Consider the following 21,753-nt stretch of genomic DNA (forward strand, 5'->3'; position numbering starts at 1 on the left):
TGTGAATTGGTCTCTCTCTCTTTTTTAATAAGGAGCCTTGTTGAGATGCTCCTCAAGAAAGGTGCCGAATTAACTTCTATCATATTAAGCACAGTTCTGCTGTTAATAAACACTCTTAGAAGATGCTACAATACTTCTGCACGTATATATGATTCCCATGAAAGCCTTGGAGTATAGCTACTCCATCTTACATTTACTTTCTACCTCCTATGCTCTTTCCTTGCTGAATCCCCCTCCCCCTCTACCTTTTATATGATCTCAGCAGGTGGTTGATTAGACAATATCAGGTGTACGCCATTTTTAAATTTACACTTCGCCCACAATAGAGAACCATATCAAGATAATGTGATCATTTCCCCTCTCCTGCACTCTCCTAACCTCCTGGGAGATGCTTGTCTATTCCCCCTGCCATGGCCTGACTGAAAGCCATGATTCTGAATGCTGCCTGCCTTACCTGGCTCAGGGAGGTAATTCAAGTAATCTTGCCCTACATATAGCTGGATTTACCTTTGCCAGCAGCACATAAATGTAAGAGTAATTATTAGAGACTAACAGAACTTAAGATATCTATCAACGGAATAATATTAGTACTAATTACCTACTTAAGCTACCATAACATAATATGCTGTGTTATGGATGTGTATGATATAATTACAAAGCATTTCATACAGTTTACTACATAAGTGCTATTAATATTTCATATATTTGGATTTATGGAAAAATTAATGTATATTAGAAATAACACACAAGTTAATACTTAGCTCGTGATATTTTGACATACCAGCTTCTTATGTCAATACAATACAAAATACTGCTGACTAATATGCATTTTCCAAAAACTGTATTTTGATGAAGCTATCACATGTGTGAGCAAATGTCAGACCATGGAAACAAATATGAATAGAAAATATGACTAGTTATTGAACAATCTTATTTTTAGGGCTTATCTTAGTAAATAAAGTATTGATCTTTCCCATTTGGGACCTTGATTCAATTCCACTTTTCATTCCTAAGTGAAATGAATTTAGTGGCCTCAGCTCATTCCTACTAATCCACATTAAAAATAAAATCTGTCACAGCAAATTTGTTCTTTGCCTCGTAGACTTGACAGAATAGGGGGAAAAACCCACCCGAACCAAAACAAAACAAACTAAGAAAAGCAAGAACTTAATTTCAGCAGTGGCATCATCGCCGTTTGGTTCAAGCGGACACTGCTCCATCCCAAATCAACAGAATTAGCTCTGCTGCTACCAGCTAAGCACCTGACCTTGGAGTCTTACAAACCATCTTCATGTTTTTGGTGAAATGAGCAGCAGGTAAATTGTACCTTCCCTTACACCTTTGCAGCCCCTGGACTTCATTATGGCAGCACGAGAGAAGACTGGCACAAGGTCAAAATATTTTTCTTTTTCTTTTTTCCCTGAGTTTTGGAAGACCCATGCGTTTGAAAAGCAAAAGGCTATCAGAAATGGAAGCTAAACTTTCTATATATAGTAATTACAGTGAATTACCTTTTATTGGTAACTAAGAGGTAATATTTCAGTTGATGCTCAGCTATCATAGTAAGCATATATATAACTGCTTGAGCCTATACTGATGGGCTCAAGTACGGCCCAGATGACTTTATAGTCTGCTAATTTATAAAAAATAACATTTATAATTTAGAAAGGATGCAGCTTTATTAGATTTGACATTTCTCAGTGAACAATAAATTAGTGTGTGTTACAGAGAAGCTCAAAGATTTTTAAGGACATTATGGTACTAAAATGATCATTTGCTTTACCATCTTTTCCAGGGTGGCTACACTGAGTCTCAGGTGTGGTCTAACACTGCGTCATTGCAGTAACACTGACATAAAACTGCTTTGATGCAGTAGTGAATTTGGTCCATGTTTAATCACCAATACGATCAGGAATAAATATGATAATCTTCCAATATTGTCTGCACTTTGAAATCCAAAAAAAGGACTGCGCACATATGTAGAGATATTCTCATGATAACAGTTTAATATTGAAGGCCCATATTCTGGCATTGCATTCGAACTTCAGCAGAAATAGCACTGACCTCAGCGGCTGTACACATGGATTGAGGACAGCACATAACCCTGGATGCACAGAAACCAGCAGACAGGTAGTCAGAATTTCATTCATATCCTGTACAGAGCAGTTGTCATGAAAGATTCCCAGAGCTTATCCAGCAAAGTATAAGACAGTATCAATATTTTAAAGGGGCACTTAAAAAAACATATCTGTCTGAAAATATTTACTGACTACTGCTACAGATAACACAAAAGATTACTAGAAATGAAAAAGGGTTGAAGGATATATTCTTCTTTCTATCCACCTGGGTGTTTACTTTGGGTGTTTGAGAGCATTTTGTTTGTACACAGATGCCTTGCTTTCCTGGAAGCTGGTTACTTTTCTCTGATGAGGTTACAAATCCTTCCTATGGTAACAGGGGAGAGAAAATACATTTTTAAAAAATAAATACAAAATAAGATAAAGAAATTGTGATATGATACCCTATAACAATGCCAGGATCAGTCAGTTGTATTAATTGAATCCAACTTTGTCTGTTTTCTTAATTGACTAGATTTCAAGTTGACTGTGTCCTTTTATTGTAACATATTCATAGACTAAAAACATTATAAACTTTGGACTAAATTCTACGCAAATCAACAAAATTGGGCAACATGAAAGCAAGAGAGGAATCTGATATTTTCAATTTGCTTTCACATTCAAACAAAGATAAGGAGACTTTTTCTTGCTATATGTATCTAAGTAAAGCCAACAGGAAACTCATCTGTTCATACTTCATAGTCAAAGCATTTGGAAAGCAACCCGTTTTATTCAGATCATTACTGAAGTCCTCAGCTTAGTAAAAGCTGATCAGTTTTGCACTTTCATTGACTAATGAAATACATATGTAGTTTAAAGTTTTTAAAATATTTTTAAAATTAATGTACCATGTCTTTGTTCTACATGGAATATTAATATTAATATGCATGTTTATAGTTCAGGTATGTTACTGAAAACCGAGGAAAATGTTCTTTCACTATGGAAGATATTTTCCATTCTACCTAGTACAATTGCTTTACTACTTTCAAATTGTAACATATTCTAAACTGTTCTATAATACTGAATTGGCAAAAGGAGATTTCAAAAAATATTCCACATTAGAGAAACAACAAAACAACTTCTACAAATATTAAGGACCCTACAACAAAACCCTGTGAAATAAACTTGCAGGGTCAGATGTCCAGCAGAGGAAAACTGGCATTGCTATGTTGGCTTTAGTGACGCTCCGACAATTTACATCAGCTAAGAATTCTGCGCCATGGCGTAAGTACTTGATTTTCTAAATTAAAACATTTATAAATAATTTTAGGAGACATTTGTTCATACATACCCAGATACGTTTTAGTCATTATGCATAATACTGAATGTCTCTTTATATATTCATAGGTCAGTCAATTTGCAACAAATTTTTAAGAACTCTTTTTAGATTAAAACAATCTTGTTTTTTCCTCTAAACATTTTACTGAATTTTTATAATGTTTTGGATGAGCTATCCTGATTACGTACCAATTCCAACTAAGTAATATAAGTCTTTCACAATACTGAGACGCAGCCAAAATTCTTATATTTCATGCTATGCAGCATACTCCACACAACTCTAGTTATATCTATGTGTGTTCTGCACAAAGAACGAGTGCAAAATACACCTATGTATATTTAATAATCCCAGACAAACTCCTTTTAGCAGACTTTTTCTAGAAAGTGAACATTATTGATAGCTAGATTACTAATATATTTAATAGCTACTCTTTATGAAAAAAAATTATAAACTACTGAGAAAAACTTTCTGCTATTAAATAAATAGTTTGCCCTAAAAGCAAATGACCAGATATACCTTACCCATGTAAAGTATGGGATGGACACTTTGGTATTTCTCCATTAATATTTTCTATTAAAGAAAGTCATTGCGCTATTATTGCTATTTAAGATGCTGTTTTGTTATAACCGTTGATTGCAGACTTCATGAACATTTACAGCATGGTTCAGCAGTGCTCTGATACATGATAAAATATTTCTCTATTCAACATTTTGTTGCGCATAAGTTCCAAAATGTGTGTGGAAATTTTATGGGAAAGGTGTTTCAAAGAAACTATACAAACTTCATTAAGTTATATCATTTATAAAAGAATAAATGTTTGGACGTTTTCCACTTTCATCAATAGGGGGAAAAGAAGGCTAGCAAATACTCTAAACTATTTTGAAAGTAGTCAAAAATACATAGGGATCAACCATTTGTTAAAACAACGGAGAGAAGCACAGTAGCACTAATGAGTTTACTAAAATTGCTTCTGTTAAGCAGGAATTCTTAACAGCCAAAGAGTAAATTCTTTTACAACCAGACTTTGAATTTGTGAAAATCAGCACAAATGATATGATTATCTTGGGATATCATAAATGTTACCTATAGACACAAGAGTGAATATGAATTCCCTGTTAAACCGAGGGTCCTTACAAAACCATGCAGACCTTAGCTTAAATATTTAAAAAGTAAACCATCCAAAGTAATAAGGAGCCCATGAACATTTAAAAATGTAACAATGATAAAAAAAATAGAAGGCTTTACAGGGGCAAGAAAGACAGAACATCAATATTTGATTACACAGGAAGAATGTTTGTGATTGTCATCTTACTTTACTCTGTAATCTAAGTAGTTTATCCGTTCTATAGCTCAATGTAAGTAGCAGGCTCTTCCCAAAGACCTAAGGGAAAAAATGTAGATCATTACTAATGATTTGCATGGGTACATGTTGTTAAATGTATATACATTTTAAAGTAAAGGTATAATTTACTAATTAGAAGAATAGCTAAGTTTTTTGCGGAACACCTCCACCACTGAAGCTTCCAGGATTAAAATTACTTAGTATCTTAAAATACTTTCTTCCCAAATAACCAGTGGCAAGTGTTGAAGCATAATGCTTGGATACCTAGATGGTCTTTTTTCCTGGATGCTGATTATGTATTCAACAGAACAACCAGACCTTTAAAAAAATAGCATAACGTACCATAACACTTCTCATCTTTGAATCTTAAATTCAGATTTGTTTAGCTAAAGCAGTTTAGGGACTACATCCCCCCCTTAAATAATATGAATGAATAAGATTTGTGCAGTAAGGTGTGATGTGACATCCTGGTAAAACATTTAAAACTCTACAAAATTATCTAAGGGCTCTTTTTAATTGAATCATTATCCCATTAAGAGCTATTCAATGCAGATTATTTAATTATTATCCATCACAAAAAGTCACACATAGAGTTTACACAAAAATACATATTAAAACCCTCTGAAGTCAGGACATGGCCAGTGACAAGCGCACTTGCACAAACAGATTCCAGTCTTTTCCTCAGATACTCCTCGTTCTTACTGACACAGTTGGAGTCACACGTGGATCTCACATGGTAGAACGGGGCCCATTAAAGGTACATTCTGGAATATTACCAGTAATGCAAAATATTCCATATATGCAATTTGGTAAATTCCGGGTAGTGTGATATTTGACAATGCTGTTGCCCGACTTCAGTTTTTAACTGTAACTTGAACGTTACATTCAAAATAAGGTTTTCTTTACTAAACTGATTTTTTTAAAAGAAGGGGGTCGTGGCCCTAATTCTGTCAAGACATTTGGAGGCATGGACCCTTCCATCCCTCTAAAGTCTCACCAAATTGTGAACCAACACAGCCCATTACAGGAGAGGGGCTGACTGCGCTAATCTCTGGGTTTACGCTGTACCTCCGCATCTACAGAGTGAAAGACGGATGAAATGATAGAGCTCTACAGTAGACTGGACATGTAGACCACATACAACCTACCTGACGTCTTTCTTTTATCCCATAATCTTGTAGATGGTATCATATATATTAAACTTGTTGGAAATGTAACATGCTGCACATATAGAAAACATGTAGTTAGTTGCTTATGACTGTTATATCTTTTAGTTTTAGTAAATGATCCTGGAGAGCAGTCCTTGGTGGGGACTAGCCACCTGGAAAGTATCAACTTGCAAAACATAGCTGTGTGTGTTAGACATGTGCAGAAAAAAGGCTTATATGTCTATTTACAGTAGAAGGCATTTTTTCAGTCTTGCATAACAAAAAAAATTGGCAACTAGCCTAAGCTCAAACTTTCAAAATAAGCAAATAAGTAACTGTATGACTCAAGTCACCTTTGGGACGAGACCAAGATGGGGATATTTTAGCCAAAAGAATAATTTTTCAGAGTTATGAGCATGTAAAGAGTAATAGGAGTCTCAGTGTTACTTTAATTATAGCTTTCAATGTTAGCAAAAGATACAATATTGTATTGTTTTCCAGTGACAAATCAACTGGCACTAGTCTATACATTAATATAATCCTTTGCTGGCTGGTTTCTCCCGTCTTATTGGTCTAAATGAATTTCTATCATAACTCCATATAAAGAATATGACTGAGAAACCAGTGACATGTCAGTGTTCCACAATTATATCTTTGTAAAACAAAAAGCCCAGAATTAAAAAATGAAAACTTTTATCCAGCATCTAGATGTATCTAGACTTAAACCAACACTTTATGCTTTCATTGGTCAAACTAGAAATTTGAATTCCTTATTTAAAGCCAAAAAGATAGTAGCATGTTTGAGATATAACTCCTAGATTTTTGGCAGGTAAAAAACTGCAGATACAAAGGCGTAAATCAGCAGTTTAGGACTCCCGGTTAAATAAAGAGACTGTCTACGTGATCAAAGAATACATGACAGTAAACCAATCAGTCCTTGGAAGTATCAGTTTGATCATTTTAAAAAAACTTCACTGAAGTTTCCCAGTCTTTTAATCAAACAAGAAACATGACTATTATAAACGCACATGTACAGTCTGAAGGAATGCTGCAATTTAAGGAAAGAACTAAACATGTCTTGTGGGTAGAGCTTCTCTTTAAAATGTGCATGGGACTCCCATTAGTGTCATCTTTCTTCACAGAAAGGATATGAAACCCTTTAATATTTTACTTCAGTATACTACAAAAGGGACCTATTTGCTCAAAACAATACTAGAAAGTTTGTCACAGGTCACAAGCATAAGTCAAATTCATATATTTTTCTTTGTGAAACAGAATTAAATTAAGTGAACAAAACCAATAACTATTTTAATTTTACTTTAAGATGAAATTGTTAGCACTAAAATCAGAAATTGTCCCATGGCAAGTCTTTATATATGGTCATTTGGGCCAGTTAATATGGTAATTTTGACAGAAGTATTATATGGTATTTTGAATTCATATGTACAACTATGAATAAAGAGCCAATAGGTGACAGTGGGATGATAAGTCTATAGTATTGCTTTAGTTTACCATAGTAATGACATTTTACAATGTTAAGATGGATAAGAATTGATAGTATGGCTTTAAAGTTTAAGAGCTGTATTCTTCTGTAAGATACGTATAAGTCCACAATCCCTGCACGTATCTTCACACAATTTCAGCAAATCACAGTTTCCATTACCACAGAGTTTGATGCCAAATTCCATGGAAAAATCCAAGCAGACATTTTTCCTGCCACTCAGATATCCCAGTATTATCCATGCTATATTAATTAGGGAGACTTTTTCCTCTAAATTTTTCATTGCAGTTTACTACATCTCTTTTTATTCCCTACTACAGATTGTTATATTTAGTTGTTAAAATTGAGCAGAGTGGGGTTTTTTAAGTTATTTATCTTATATTATGTTTATCTTTCACACTATTATTTTGTTACTCGTAAAGTGAGATGATGTATAGAATGGTAGATTAATTTATATAACTGCATTTCTTCACTAGATACTAGGGTTTTTTTAGTGTGACTATTATTATTGTAGGTTCTCGAGTCTGAAACTACAAACATTTACATTGTTTTCTTTATTAAATGACACCGTATTCATCTGTATTAATTCCTGGTTAGAGGAAAGAATACTAAAGTTTTTCTCTTTTGCAAAGCATTTTTTATATTTCTTCAGGTAGGCAGGACCCAGCCCTGTTCACCCCCTACACATAAGCAGTCTTACCTACTTCAGTGGGGATACTCATGTGAGTAAGACTGGGACACAAATATAAAAATCTTTTCTGCTGTAAATTATTGAAGTGACAATGTTTGAAGGAATGCATCCAAAATAGGGGTAAATAAGAAAGGCTAAACTCAATAAAATACTTTAAAAAACAAAAGTGACCTTTTTAGAGTGTCGTATTCAGGAAAGTGTTTTCAATAGCTTGGGATTCAGCATAAATTTTAGCATAACTTTGACTAGTATTTTTACAGTATTATCAAACGGGCTAAAAACAGCAGACTGTTTTACAACAGGGTTCCAGGGAATTATGGCAATAGCCAATGAGGTGAAGAAACCTACCCAACTCCTAATTTGTTTATGAGAAAAATGGATTCAGCTGATGATTATTTTTCTACATTATCCTATACATATCTTTACTTTTCATCTATGAATGGTCAGAGAACTTTTTCTTTAAAAACTACAACCTAAAAAATAATACCATGCATTTTGGAGAAGTACTAGTGTTTTGAGAATTATTCATGCTAGTCTCTACAATATTAATAAGATCAAATTTAGCTCAGTAACTACATCTAAAGCTATAAAAGAAAATCAAAACTTTCTGCATAGCTGACAAAGAAAACTTAAGCCTGTAGAATAGATTGCCAGTCTGCTAGACTGTACTTTTTTGCAGATGTTACAGGATATTCTGACACAAGCAAACATAGATAGATAGATAGATAGATAGATAGATAGATACTCATTTCTATAAACTTCTAACAAGCCGAGTTCTACCAATGTTAGTAGTTTTCTGTATGTGTTTATTACAGTGCAAATAATAAAAAGTTTAAGCCTCCAAAAGCACATACCAATATTATAAGTATTGATTCTAAGATCAATATTTTCATGCATATTCTATCACTAAGGAGAGCACTTCCAAAAGGGATGGTCCAACTTTATTTATAATCCTACAGTGCTAAGCACATTAGATGATGGGCTTCTTGGTTTTAAAAATGGTTCTAGAAAATAAAATCACATTGGAAAAGAATCCAATGTATATAAAAGGTATTAATATTTTAAATAAAAAAAGAATCAAATTGCATTTATACAGGATTTTCTTTTGCCACTGATCAAAGTTTTTAAAAAACAGTCAATTTGAGAGCAATACAGTTTGTATGAGAAAGTAAATGTATTTAAATACATTTTCTTTTCTAATAGACTATAGTGTTCCTGCAGTTTTAAGCAGAACTCCTCACTGACGTCAGTAAAGAGTCCTAGCTAGATCTTATGGCCCAGTGTTTTTAAGCTATATATTTATTGCTCCTACTTTTCTTTGCAGGCTAGAACTAAGTACTGAAGTCCAAAAAACTTTTGCATTGTATTGCAGAAGGGTTATTTCCATTCCTTGCTACAGGATGGCAAAGCAAACACAGAGTAAAAAAAGCGCTGAGCACATTCCATTAGGAGGAAAACACTGCACTGGATAAGGAGCACTACAATTATGTTACGTTAAAATGTGTGAAAAAATTAAAAACAGACATTAAAAGCTTTTACAAGAACCAGTTTTTTGAAAAGTTGTGCAATGCCATTGCTTACTCAGCTACTGAACGCTTCTCCTCCAAAGTGGTTTGTTGCACCAAAGCAGTACACTAGGTTTGAAAAAAATGCTGTAGAGAGAGCACATGTTACATCAGACACAGTACCTGATTTTTCACTGCTCAGCTTGTCAGCTAGATAGTCTGCCTCCTGGGCGATAAGTGAGAATATTTCATCTTCATACTCTTCTTTGATACTTTCGCACTAGAAAAATAAAAAAAAAGAAAAATATATACTGTGCCTTTCTACTGCTGTTAAAAATAAACAAGACTGCTAACCCCAAACTGTAGCAATACAGTCGAAAGAACCACCTTGTTTTCATTTGCACTTCCTGTTTTATACAACAAAATGATGAGTGTAATTTTTCAGAGAATTGCCAATGCAAGATATTAAGGTTTAACTCAAGGCCAGCCTGGCTGTCTTTTCAAAAATACATTCCCAGGGTAAGAAATCACTTAAAGATCATATTTTACTCGCTTTGGAAAGAACAGCTTTCAACAGAAGGTACTAGTGTCATGGAATTGTTGCTTGAAATGTCCATCAACTAACCCTCTATTTTGTGTTATTACATTAGTTTTTACAATGTGCAAATAAATGAAGCTCTGTCACCAAACTAATGCATCTTTGGTTTTGCAAAAGACACCACAATTGACAGTTATATACCAAATTATATACTCAGCATTTTAAAAGCTATTGGTAATTCACTTTAATGATACAAAATGGATTTTTGACATCTTGAACATGATTCAGTGTTGCTGGTGAGGCACAGTGCTGGTGGACTGTACCTAAAGAAAGGTTGTGCACTGAAGTACTGCATTAACTACAATATCTTTGGGGAATCTTGAGCGCAGATTAGGAAGGACGTATTCTCCCCAAAAAATCAGACTACAGGTTAATTACTAAACAATTAGGAGAAATCCCATGAACTGGATTGCAATTTAAAAAAATGCACTAAGGAAAAATCTGATTTAAATATGGAAGTTATAAAATCCACAACAACAATATATATTTTATTTTTCTCAAAAAATTAGAATATGCCACGTCAATGGTAACATTAAACTGCTTTATGTCAACATTTGGCAGTGCTCAGTTACTCTAAGTCTGAGCTATTTTCTTTACTTTTTGTGAAAATTAAAGCCACTTCATGTACACATGGCTTTATTTCATGGGTTTGCTAGTCTCATGATACTGCTTTTGTGGTAAGCTGAATATTGAACTGTATGTAAAATCAGATCTAGCAAACCACTATCCAGTTCGTTGTCTTACGCACCCCTTTCTATACTGTGTGTTTCCTGAAGTTAGGAAGATGTTTAATGCATACACAAAACATATTTATGAAGAAAAAAATGGCATTAAGCCAGCTACCACACTTCAGCATTTTTAACTCAGCTCTGTTAGTGTTCTTGAGTTAGCTCAGAGAAATCTCTCTACTCAACAAGGCCTAAGGAAAAAGATGACACCATCTTCCACAATCTGGCTATAAATATCTGAAACTACATTAGTATTAATTTGGGTTTTTACCCAACCCCACAATTCACTTATTTCCTGCACAGAAAACACTCAGATATATTTAATCACTTATAAAAATTCCCCAAATAAAACATAGTTAGAACTGTTCTAGTCTGGGAAATTTGTAGCATGTAAACAGAAGCATACAGCATAGTCCATGGTTAACTTTTGCAACTAAAGTGTCATCTCGAAATGTTTTATTCATATTTATGAAACACTCAGCAGATCCAGATAGAGCTCTAAATAACATTAACACACAATACAAACTGCATTATTACGTTTCAAAACACTTAAGTTGATGCACAAGCCAATACAGAGCACATTAGCATATATTAATATTATTAAAATAATGTGTTATATTCCCAACTATAGTACTTGAAGTCTTTTATCATATACTAATAACATTTTAACAGATAAAAATAAATAGTTACCAATGTGTTATGTTGGCTTACCGCAAACTTCAAAGGTTTGTAAGCATCAGAATAAAAATAGATTTTTAAAAAATCTGCATAGATTTTTCTCATCTTTCCTAGGAGCAAATCTCTTGAATGTCCTTTTCTGGGCTTGAGGATCCACTTGCAGTTGGTTACCATTCATTCTATCACATATATTTTCGAACAACTCTGTTGAGAAGGTCTCTGACTTTGCTAAAGGAACCTATTAGGGGAAAAATGGATTTTTTTTCTTATTATAAATATTACCAAAAACACCTTTAAGAGATTGTGTTAGACAGACATATCGCAGACAGAAAGAGAAAAAGAACAAGTGCACGTTTCTTAATCTGCATAATTGTTGCCAAATATTCTATTACATACATAATTAAAAATGTCAGCTAAAGCTAAGGTGACACTTTGAAAAATTAAACATTTAAAGCTCCCATAAAACATCCCTTTTATGCTGAAGCAATTCTAGAATGCAGTTACCATATTTTAATTTGCAAACATATTGCCATTCAAAAAAGACATACAACACGCAGCAGATAAACAGACTACAGTTGATATTCTTTCGACATAAGCATGCAGGATTTCTTGCTTGAGTCACTTAGTTTCTTTAGTTGAAGCAGAGTTGTAGAAAGTCTTGCTTTCAGTTGGTCTGTCTTAGTTGCTGTTCGTCAACTCAGATGCAGCTGTTTAATACCTCCCAGGGGTTTTGTGAAGAAAATAATAGCTTACAAAATTTAACTTCTCCCAGGTTCTACTATTTCAGCTTTATTTTCGAACAGCTGGTCCATGTCTTTGTCCATTCCCTTTCCTTCAGAATTAAGCAAGAATTCAGCAGAAACATTTAGACACTACCTACATACTTAGTGAGAGTCTCAACAGCTAGTGCTCCAGGGGTCAAAGAGCACCCCTCGCCCTTGGTAACCGGGACAAAAAACTTCTCTCCCGTCTAGACAGGTCAAGGTGCAAGATGCTCCTATCCCTGTTGCTTCTTCCGGAAGGGGGCGTGAACTGAAGCCAAGTGCACAGTAAACAACAGTGCTGCATCCTTAGGCCTTTAGAAGATTTTTCTCTCCACCCTCTGCTGATCAAAGTAGGAAGTTTTCATGACAACCATAGTCAAAGGGACTGAATCACAAATGAACTCGATTTCTGCTATGTTGATATATCCAGTCTCCATTGTCTCTTTTCAGACACAGTATGAACCCTTCCGGTCTCAATGATTACATTACAGAAGCACTTTCACATGTGTGCTTCATTTACACAAAGGGTTTTCTTGCTTCACCACCATCTGGCCACAAATCAGATAAATAAAGGCAGGAGAATTAAAATTAAAGCCTAGAGGTTTTTTTTTTGCCTTCTTAAACTAGGCCCTATTATGAAATCCTTCCCTCCCCCAACTTCATTCTAGATGTGGAATCTACTTTTTATGAAACCTGGGAAAAGCAAAAAAGGGCATGAGTCAAACAATGCATATTTGGGAGGGGAGAAGACTTAAATGTTTAGTCAAAAATGTATGTTTGTAGAATTGAGCAGCCTATTTTACAGTAAGAATGGCTTTAGATAAACTGCATTTTGCTTGGAAAATTATTCTTTTCAGTCGCACATTATTCACTTTTAAAAACAAGTGTTTTTGATAATGCAAAAAATCCAACATGGCACCTATATATGGTCTGACTACTTCCCTCCAAGTGCCCTAATATGCAAAAAAAGTATTTGATATCTGAGGTTACAGATTAAAAAAAGGATTAATCCCAGTACCAAGGACAAGGATTTGACATAATACATCAAACTCATCCCCGGCATAACTTCTGTTAAGTTCAGTGGAGTTACGTAAGGGATGTATTTGACCCTATGAGCTTGCAATAGCAATAAGCTATAGTATATAATTCACACCACCCAATACACACACATACCCTCTTCTAAACCTACTTACATGACAATAAAACAAGCCAGCTTACTCATAGGGGGATTTTTAATGGGTATAATAAATACATTTCTTTACAGAGAGAAAAAAGTTCTATAGTGTTTTCTTAATACAAGCAAGGCTGTATATTTTAACTTCTGGAAAAGATTTCTCTGTTTATAGTCCAACTGTTATTCAAATATTCAGTCACATACTAACTTGCTCTCCCCCATCCCCCACCTCCTCCCGATAGTATTCTGTCCAATCAGAAAAGCTAAGAGTGGCTTAGCAAGGGTATACATCACATGAGTGGCAATATAAGAACACAGAGTGAACTGTGTGAAACTTTCCGTACAAACAACAATTAGGGTACTATGATATGCTGAAAACCAACCACCTACACATTAGGAAATATTTCTAAAATATTCCTTTGGGAAAAAAAAATCAAACTTCCCAATGCATGTAACTACAGTTCTATGAAAGGAGTTTTGCCATATGCATTTACTTTTATATTAATACACAAGTATTTTCTCACACATTTTCCCCACCCGTTCATACCTACATGTTGATTTATATACAGTGTATCATGTATTTAGCTGTATTCACAAAAGGAAGCATATATAGGTGCCATGTTGGATTTTTTTGCATTTTTAACCATTCTTTAGATAATGGTATGTTCCCTCCTTATATTTTATTTAAAAAATTTTAGAGACAGCATATACAGAAAGAAGATCAATTAAATTATAGCTGTGAGACACTTGCTTCAAAACTACTGTCTTTAATTTTTTTCAATTAAAAAAAAATTATACCTGAAATGTGACCTCTAAATAACTTTATCTTTCATTTAACTATTAGCTTGTTCAAGATCAAATTCACACTCCCTATTAACTATACTATAGTTGATTTGGTTTTTACACACATGAGATATCTATATAATCAGCATTTTTCTGGTCTTTTACAGAGCGTACTTTGTTAGAAGAAACTTTTAATAGAACTTCAAAATTTAAACAAAAAATATTTTAAACATGTGGTTTCCCAAATGTTAAAAGTGCTCTTTTTAAAAGTGTTTTAATAGTAAAAGAGCAATAAGTATTTAGACAAGTGGTGGAAAACTAAAGCCTTTCTTTCTATACTGTGAAGATTTTGAATAGTACTTGTCAATAAAGCAACTCCTATTGTAATTGTACCGGAGACATGGGCCTCCACCCCGAAAAAGCTGTCTCAGAGATACTAACCTCATTAAAATATGAATGAAAAAGCAGCCATCATTGTAATGGAGAAAACCATTTACCCTGAACTAAACTTTATCTGCTATCTTTTGTAAAAATATAAATATGATACCCAGTGGATTTTCCATTACCTATGATGTGCATATTGATGACCAAATGAATGATTTATTTTCTTTTAGAAGATAAATCACAAACTCTGATCATTCTAAAATTTTTTTTTCAGTGAAGCATTCAAAATCTATTGATTATTCACACCATTTGAAATATTTAAAAAGGGATCCATATTTTCTGAAAGTTCAAGTACATTTCTCTCTTTGTTTTTGGGTTTTTTCCCCAGCATATGTTGGCCAATTTTAAAATACAAAAAGAGAATTCATTACAGACCAATATGACAACACCTTAATAACAGCCAATTACAGGATGTTCACATGCCTGTTCATTACTATGTCTCTGTTAATCTAGTCATAAATTCCTTGTTTGATAGATACCACAACAAGCCAGGAATACAATTGCATTATGGTAGGTGATGAGATATAAGAAAATATAACTGTAACATATAGGCATTTAAAAAAAAGGCCAAACTGTCAATCAAATACCATTGTCCATGTTTGGTCATATTTTCAAGATATAAAGTGTGCCAGACCTGATCAAATGTGTGGCTTCACGTTTTACTGGAATCTTGTTACAGAGAATTTTTTAACAACTCCTTTAAAATGTTTCATGTATTTTAATCACTATCTTTTCATCCACAAAAGTGTTCAAACCATTTTTATATTAGTTAAAAGTCAATATTTAGAAGTGAAAATTCAAACCTCCTTTGCTCTAGGCTAAAACAGGAGAAACATGAATGCAGAGCAACTCTAAAGGCTGATGGGATATATAATTAGCTATTATGTTAATTGAATCCACTGTGAGTTTGTTGTATGAGATTTCTTCATATAATATGCAAATAGCTTCTAAGGTTTAGTTTTATTAGACAATATAATTAGAAATCTTCTAAAGGAGTGAATTCTAATGAGGCATAATAAAGGTTTGCAAAATATGTGTTTGCTGTGTGAGCAGACCATCTGGGCTTAATCAATAATAGGGACCTTACTGTGTAACAGCACATTGCAAAGAAAGTTCAAGAATTTACCTTCCTAGTTCTAGTCAGACAAAAATAAATACTTTCAAAGCAGGAGAGGTGACATGATTAAGGAAAGAGGTGAAATGCTTCCAACTGGATGGGGGGTAGTAACTTTTAAATAGACAATCTGAATATTGTTTATTTCAAAATAATAAAAGAAAACCAGTCATCTGCTATGATGTCAATTGTGAGGATTAGGATACACTTTAAGTGAAATGCTACATGAGCAAAGATAGCCATTATTATTACTATTAAAGACGTGATTCAAGCCGATGGACATACTTTAGCTTCTGTAGTGTAACTAATCAGCGTAACTTCACTTTCAGTGAGATATCCCAACATTTTAATACGTGGAATGAAGAACTCTCCTATAAAGGAAGAAATTCACACCACCATGCTCCAGAGCTGGTCACAAATTCCACAGTTGCATTCCACTTTATTTAAGACCACCACCAAAGCTTAAACTATTTTAGTGAATGCCAGAATGCCTGAAATGCATAGTTTCTTGTCTAATTCAAGTTGTTCACACTTTAAACAGTGCCAAAAATGTATTGTTCAGCACTTTAACCCTAATTGAACATAATCATCATAACATGCTCCACACTACTCTGTTAGCCAAGGACGAGTACATTTAAGAATAATCTCTTGCAACATATTAAGAAAAAAAACAAGCAGAAACATAATGGAAGCTGCAGGTTAAACCAAAGAAAAAAGAAACATCAGCACAAATACACTGCCAGTTCAATTCAGGCAAAAGGATGTGTCCTTTTGCAGTGGAATGTAGAAGAGGACTTCAAACCACAATTAAGTGACTTGCTTCTTGATTGCATGTATTTGGAAAACTTTTGATTTTATTGTTCTGTATTAAAATGCCAGTGCCCATAAAGTGAAAAATGCCTGAAATACTAGAAAAAAGTTTCTCCTTCAAAACAAAGGCAGAATTATGCATATGATTTTATAAACTTATCAGACTCACTTATATAGCTGATACAAACATAAGCCTGTAATGATGGTTAATTAACACTTCTCTAATCCAGTCACTTAAAACCTCCAGTAGCAAGTGTTTCTTTCTTTGAATAATGTGAAGGTCTTACCACACCAGGGAAGGATGACATTGTACACATTCCTTCTTCAGCTGAAAACTCAGTTTGCCTAGTGTATTCATTTTCCTAAGTTTGCTCTAAACCACTAAGATGTTGCTTCCCGTCTCTAAGGGGTATGCAAAAAATGCCCAATATACTGGAAGTACTAGAGGGGCAAACCATCCCTTTGAATGGCAAACTCTATTTATACTGTAGCTGTCATTGTCTCCTTAAAATTTAGACACTTATTTAAAAGAATGATGACCCAGTAAGGTGCAGCCTGAGAAATTATAAACAAGCCCTGGAATATGGGTGCTGGGTAGTGGTGGGTGGGGGGTTACCTGTTCAGGAATTTCTAGTCTCCACTGCCAATCCCCGTAGAGAACAAATCCATGATCATTCTGCTTAGCATTAATTAAACCATTCTGTTAATTAGAATCAAGGTATTCAGTGCAACATGCAAATAAAGGGCCATTTTAACTCCTTCCATTGCATAGCAAGGAGGGAATCAATCCCACCCAACTACTGACTAGATACATCCAGGAAGCAAAGGAGGGTGAAAAGGAGTCTCTGTACCCTTGCTCCTCCTCTTTTCACTGCTTCCTGAGACAACAGGAGCCCTTCTGATAAACACTGCTTGGCTGAGATCCCAGCTTTAGGTGTGGCTGGAGGGAAGCAAGGATTAACTCCTCTTGATTTCTGGACTCCATCTCTGACAAAGTGGAGAGAATATAACACCACTCTGTGTGATTCTGTGCATGGCTTCTATCCATAGAGGGGATTTAAATACAGTCACGACCAGTCCATTATTGGTACCAAGTTCCCTGACTGAGCAGGAGGAGGAAGAGGAAAGCAAGGAAAAATGCAAAGGGCCAATCTTCTATAGGGATAACCCAAGTCTCTGGAGTTAGTACCAGGATTTCTTGTGTATCCTCCTCAAACTCTGCATATTCAAGATGCTACCCCCTCTAATGAGCATTCATTAACATTTTCTACCCCTCCCCCCCCACCCCGCCACCAGTGCACAGTGGATTTTCAAATAACTCTTCTGCTCCTGTCCATATTTGTGTAGAAAAGCATGAGGTTGACCATACCTGGGAATGAAAGAGTGAGGTATTTCTGATGTGCTACTAAGGTAACAATTTTAAAGCACACGCCATCTCCACAGATGATGGACTCTTGACTACAGTATAGGAAATTACATCAATAAAGGGAACCCCCTTGGGAAATTTTTTACAAGATTCATAAATGACAGCGAATAAAGTTTTTTGATCAGACATTGTGTGCGTTTCATGGACTTCTTTTCGAGATTCTCAAGCAAATCCCCAAACCCTCAATAATCCTTTTTAAAAAATACAGACGTCAACTGTCCTAAGTTTCTCTCATGTAACTCAGGCAGATTTCTATTGAAGTCAGTAGATTTATGGTGACATAAAACATAAGGTAAGGCATTGCCCATAGTCAAAACTGCATCAGTCTGACCTTGTTTTTAAATCAATTTAGTTACTGTATTTACCCAAATCCAAGATGACTTTGAATTTAAGATGATGCCCACGATTAGATTCTTTACATAGAAAATTATAAATTTCTTACAATTTTCCATGTAAAAAATCTGATTCATAGTATCATAGTACTTAGGGTTGGAAGGGATCTAAACACATCATCAAATCTGACCCCCTGCCCTGGGCAGGAACAGGTGCCGGGGTCATATCACCCCAGCCAGATATCTGTCCAGCCTCCTCTTGAAGACCCCCAAGGTAGGAGAGAGCACCACCTCCCTTGGGAGCCCGTTCCAGAGCCTGGCAGCCCTAACTGTAAAGTAATGTCTCCTGATGTCCAGCCTGAACCGTCTCGCTAACAATTTGTGGCCATTATTCCTGGTAAACCCTGGTGGTGCCTCGAGGAACAGAGCCTCCCCCAGTTCCTGCTGGTCCCCCCTGCTGAGTTTGTAAATGGCCACCAGATCCCCTCTCAGCCTTCTCTCATGGAGGCTGAACAGGTTCAGGCCCTTTAGCCTCTCTTCATAGGGCCTGCCCGGCTGCCCCTTGACCATGCAAGTGGCCCTCCTCTGGACCCTCTCAATGCTAGCCACATCCCTCTTGAAGTGTGGCACCCAGAACTGGTTGCAGTACTCCAACTGTGGCCTGACTAATGTCATATAGAGGGGGAGGATCGCCTCCTTGGACCTGCTCGTGATGCATCTGTACATGCACGACAAGGTGCAGTTTGCCTTACTGACCGCTTCCTCACATTGGCGGCTCGTCTTCACCCTGGAGTCAACAATGACTCCAAGATCCCTTTCTGCCACCGTGTTGACAAGAAGGGTGTTCCCCAGCCTATAGGTGTGTTGCTGGTTCCTTCTCCCTAGGTGCGGCACCTTGCACTTGTCTGTGTTGACTTCCATCCTATTTTCATCCGCCGACCTCTGTAAGCTGTCTAGATCTAGTTGGTTTCTGTCCCTCCCCTCCAGCGTGCCCACCTTGCCCCACATCTTGGTGTCAATTATTGGGGAGTCATCTTAAATTACTCTCCCCTACCGCTGTGCAGGGAAACCAGCTTCAGGGGAGAAGCAAGTGGGGTGGCGGGGTGGGGAGGGGGAAGCAGCCTGACCCCAGACTCTTGCTGTTCTGCAGCTTGCCCTCATGCCACTTGCTGCCCCCACCTCCACCCCTTCATTTTCTCCGCCATATTTTCCCCCATGCTGTGTACCCTTCCCCACATATACACATTCCTGCCTGCCCCCAACCACTTGTCCTCCCCCACTGCATTTTGCACTCCCAGGTGGCTCTGTGCTGGGTCCCTCATTGTGCCCTGGCTCAGCAGGGAGGTACGGACCAGTGTAGTATCCAGCACAGAGACAAGGAGCAGCAGGAGAATCAGCCCAGAGCCAGGGAGCAGCGAGACCCAGGGCTGATTCCCTCCCTGCTCTCTGGCTCCCTGCCGAGGGTCCTGGAGCGCACTACATGCTGAGTGCAGCACAGTCCCACACCAATCAGAGTGGATGCTAGATCTAGGGGGATGATCTGTGGGTCCCTTGCATGTTGGATGTGGTGCCCACAATATCTAGTGTGGGACTGCACTGGTCCAGGACCCACACTGCACGTGGCACCTGCCTCAAATTGGCTGGAGTGGGTGCTGCATGTGGCTTGCATCCTGATCTGGCCAGAGCAGGTGCTATGTGTGGCATGGTCCCAGATTGGCTTGCACACATGCTGTGGGCCCTAGATCTGGCATGAAGGGTGGGATGTAGTCCGTGGGCCTGATCCTGCTCACAGAGCCATCCCTGCAGCATTCATCTGGCCTTTGGACCATTTCTGCATTACTGCAGGAGTTTGACACACTTGCAGTAGAGAATTGACAAACTAAATTACTTGTCAAGCTAATTGATGAAATAATTTCCACCAGTTCAAGTAAATTAGTTTTAAAACCACTTTAACTTGGTTTAAAAGACTCACTTAGGATGTGGACTGATGAAACAATTACAAACTGATTGGAAAGGCCATAGACTCTTTTGTCTGTCTGCTGTGTCATGTTAAACCACAACAGTTTAGTGCCTGTTTCATTCAGAGATAAATCATTCTGGTGTCACTGTACCTACTGGAGAATAGGAGTGGACAGAAAAAAGGGTTACAACAGATCAGCTGTGAACAGTTCATGAGTAGTAAACCCCTCTCCCACACTCTTAAAAGCAGTACAACTGTTCATCTGTTTGTGTATTCAGTGAACTACTGAGGCAGAGGTGACCTAGCCCCGTTGGCATTACTCAAACACTCATACTTTCCTAGCGCACTTCAAAGTGGTCAGCTTCCATTTTCTCATGGCAGAATCATTTCAGGCTGTTTGAAGGAGAGGTACAATAGGGCAGCAGCAGTGCACGGGGTGGTGGTGGCAACTAATTTTGCGCTCCCCTCCCTGAAGCAGGTACCTGGGGCTGCTGCCCTGGTTGTCCCCCACCAAGTTACACTACTAATTTGAAGGGCCTAAAAGAAGATGCTGACCCTCAGGAATAGGACAGTAGCCTGATATTCTGAACTTCAAACACCTTTCTCTAAAAAGAGATTTAAAAAAAAATCTAAATGTCCTGGTGCCGGAATGACTCAGGAGCATCTGCCGAGTTTGTGTCTTGGAAACAGGACAGTATTAAGAGCAAACTCATCTCTGCAATGAGCCTTCTGTCCTGGAGGAAGTGTTAGAGCAGATATTACCTCTCTGTCCCCCACCACCAGTTGATGCTGCTTGTGCAAAATTAGGATATATAAGGAACCATTACATCAAGAACAGACTCATGTTCTCCCTTCATAGCTGTGGTCAAAGTACACCAGATCCTAGAGACTTTGTGTCTACACTGCAGCCACTACTATAGTATTTAGCCTCGCTAGCCTGGATGATGTTAGCACTCTAGCCATGACAGCAAAGAACTAAATATGGACCAAGAGCATGCGCCCAGGTTGCCAGGCAGGTTTTGCAGCTGGTGAGTGTTGTGCTGTTGTGACTACTCCTCTAGCAATGCCCAAGTGAGCAACTTAAAAGCCAGCTTGCATATGTCTAAATGAACTGCAGTGATTAGGCACATCCATAGGTATTTTGCAAAAGGAGCTAGATGGCCATGGATCTGACAAGCAAGCCAGAAAACTTTGTATAGCTTGTGGGGAGAACACAGAGAGTTGAAAGGGGCTGGGAATGAAAGGTTTACCGACACTCTACTCAACCTTCGCCATTCTTTATTCACAGGAGATAATGGTTAACTACAGGAGTCTTGGCTCATGACCTCAGTCATTCATGCATCTCCGCTAGCTCAGTCA

At 36.8% G+C, this 21,753-nt stretch overlaps 1 protein-coding gene across 1 annotated transcript; it reads right to left on the reverse strand.

Moving 5' to 3' along the window:
• Positions 1-2,105: 2,105 nt before the first annotated feature.
• On the reverse strand, positions 2,106-12,788 carry CNPY1 (canopy FGF signaling regulator 1). The gene is given in 6 exon segments (XM_025197780.1): positions 2,106-2,445; positions 4,709-4,777; positions 9,767-9,863; positions 11,600-11,686; positions 11,688-11,825; positions 12,687-12,788. Coding segments are annotated over 5 exon segments (462 nt in total). The 3' UTR covers positions 2,106-2,445; positions 4,709-4,739.
• Between the last annotated feature and the right edge of the window lie 8,965 nt (positions 12,789-21,753).

This window comes from Alligator sinensis, unplaced genomic scaffold (genome assembly GCF_000455745.1).
Source record: "Alligator sinensis unplaced genomic scaffold, ASM45574v1 scaffold601_1, whole genome shotgun sequence".
Taxonomy (NCBI): Eukaryota; Metazoa; Chordata; order Crocodylia; family Alligatoridae; genus Alligator; species Alligator sinensis.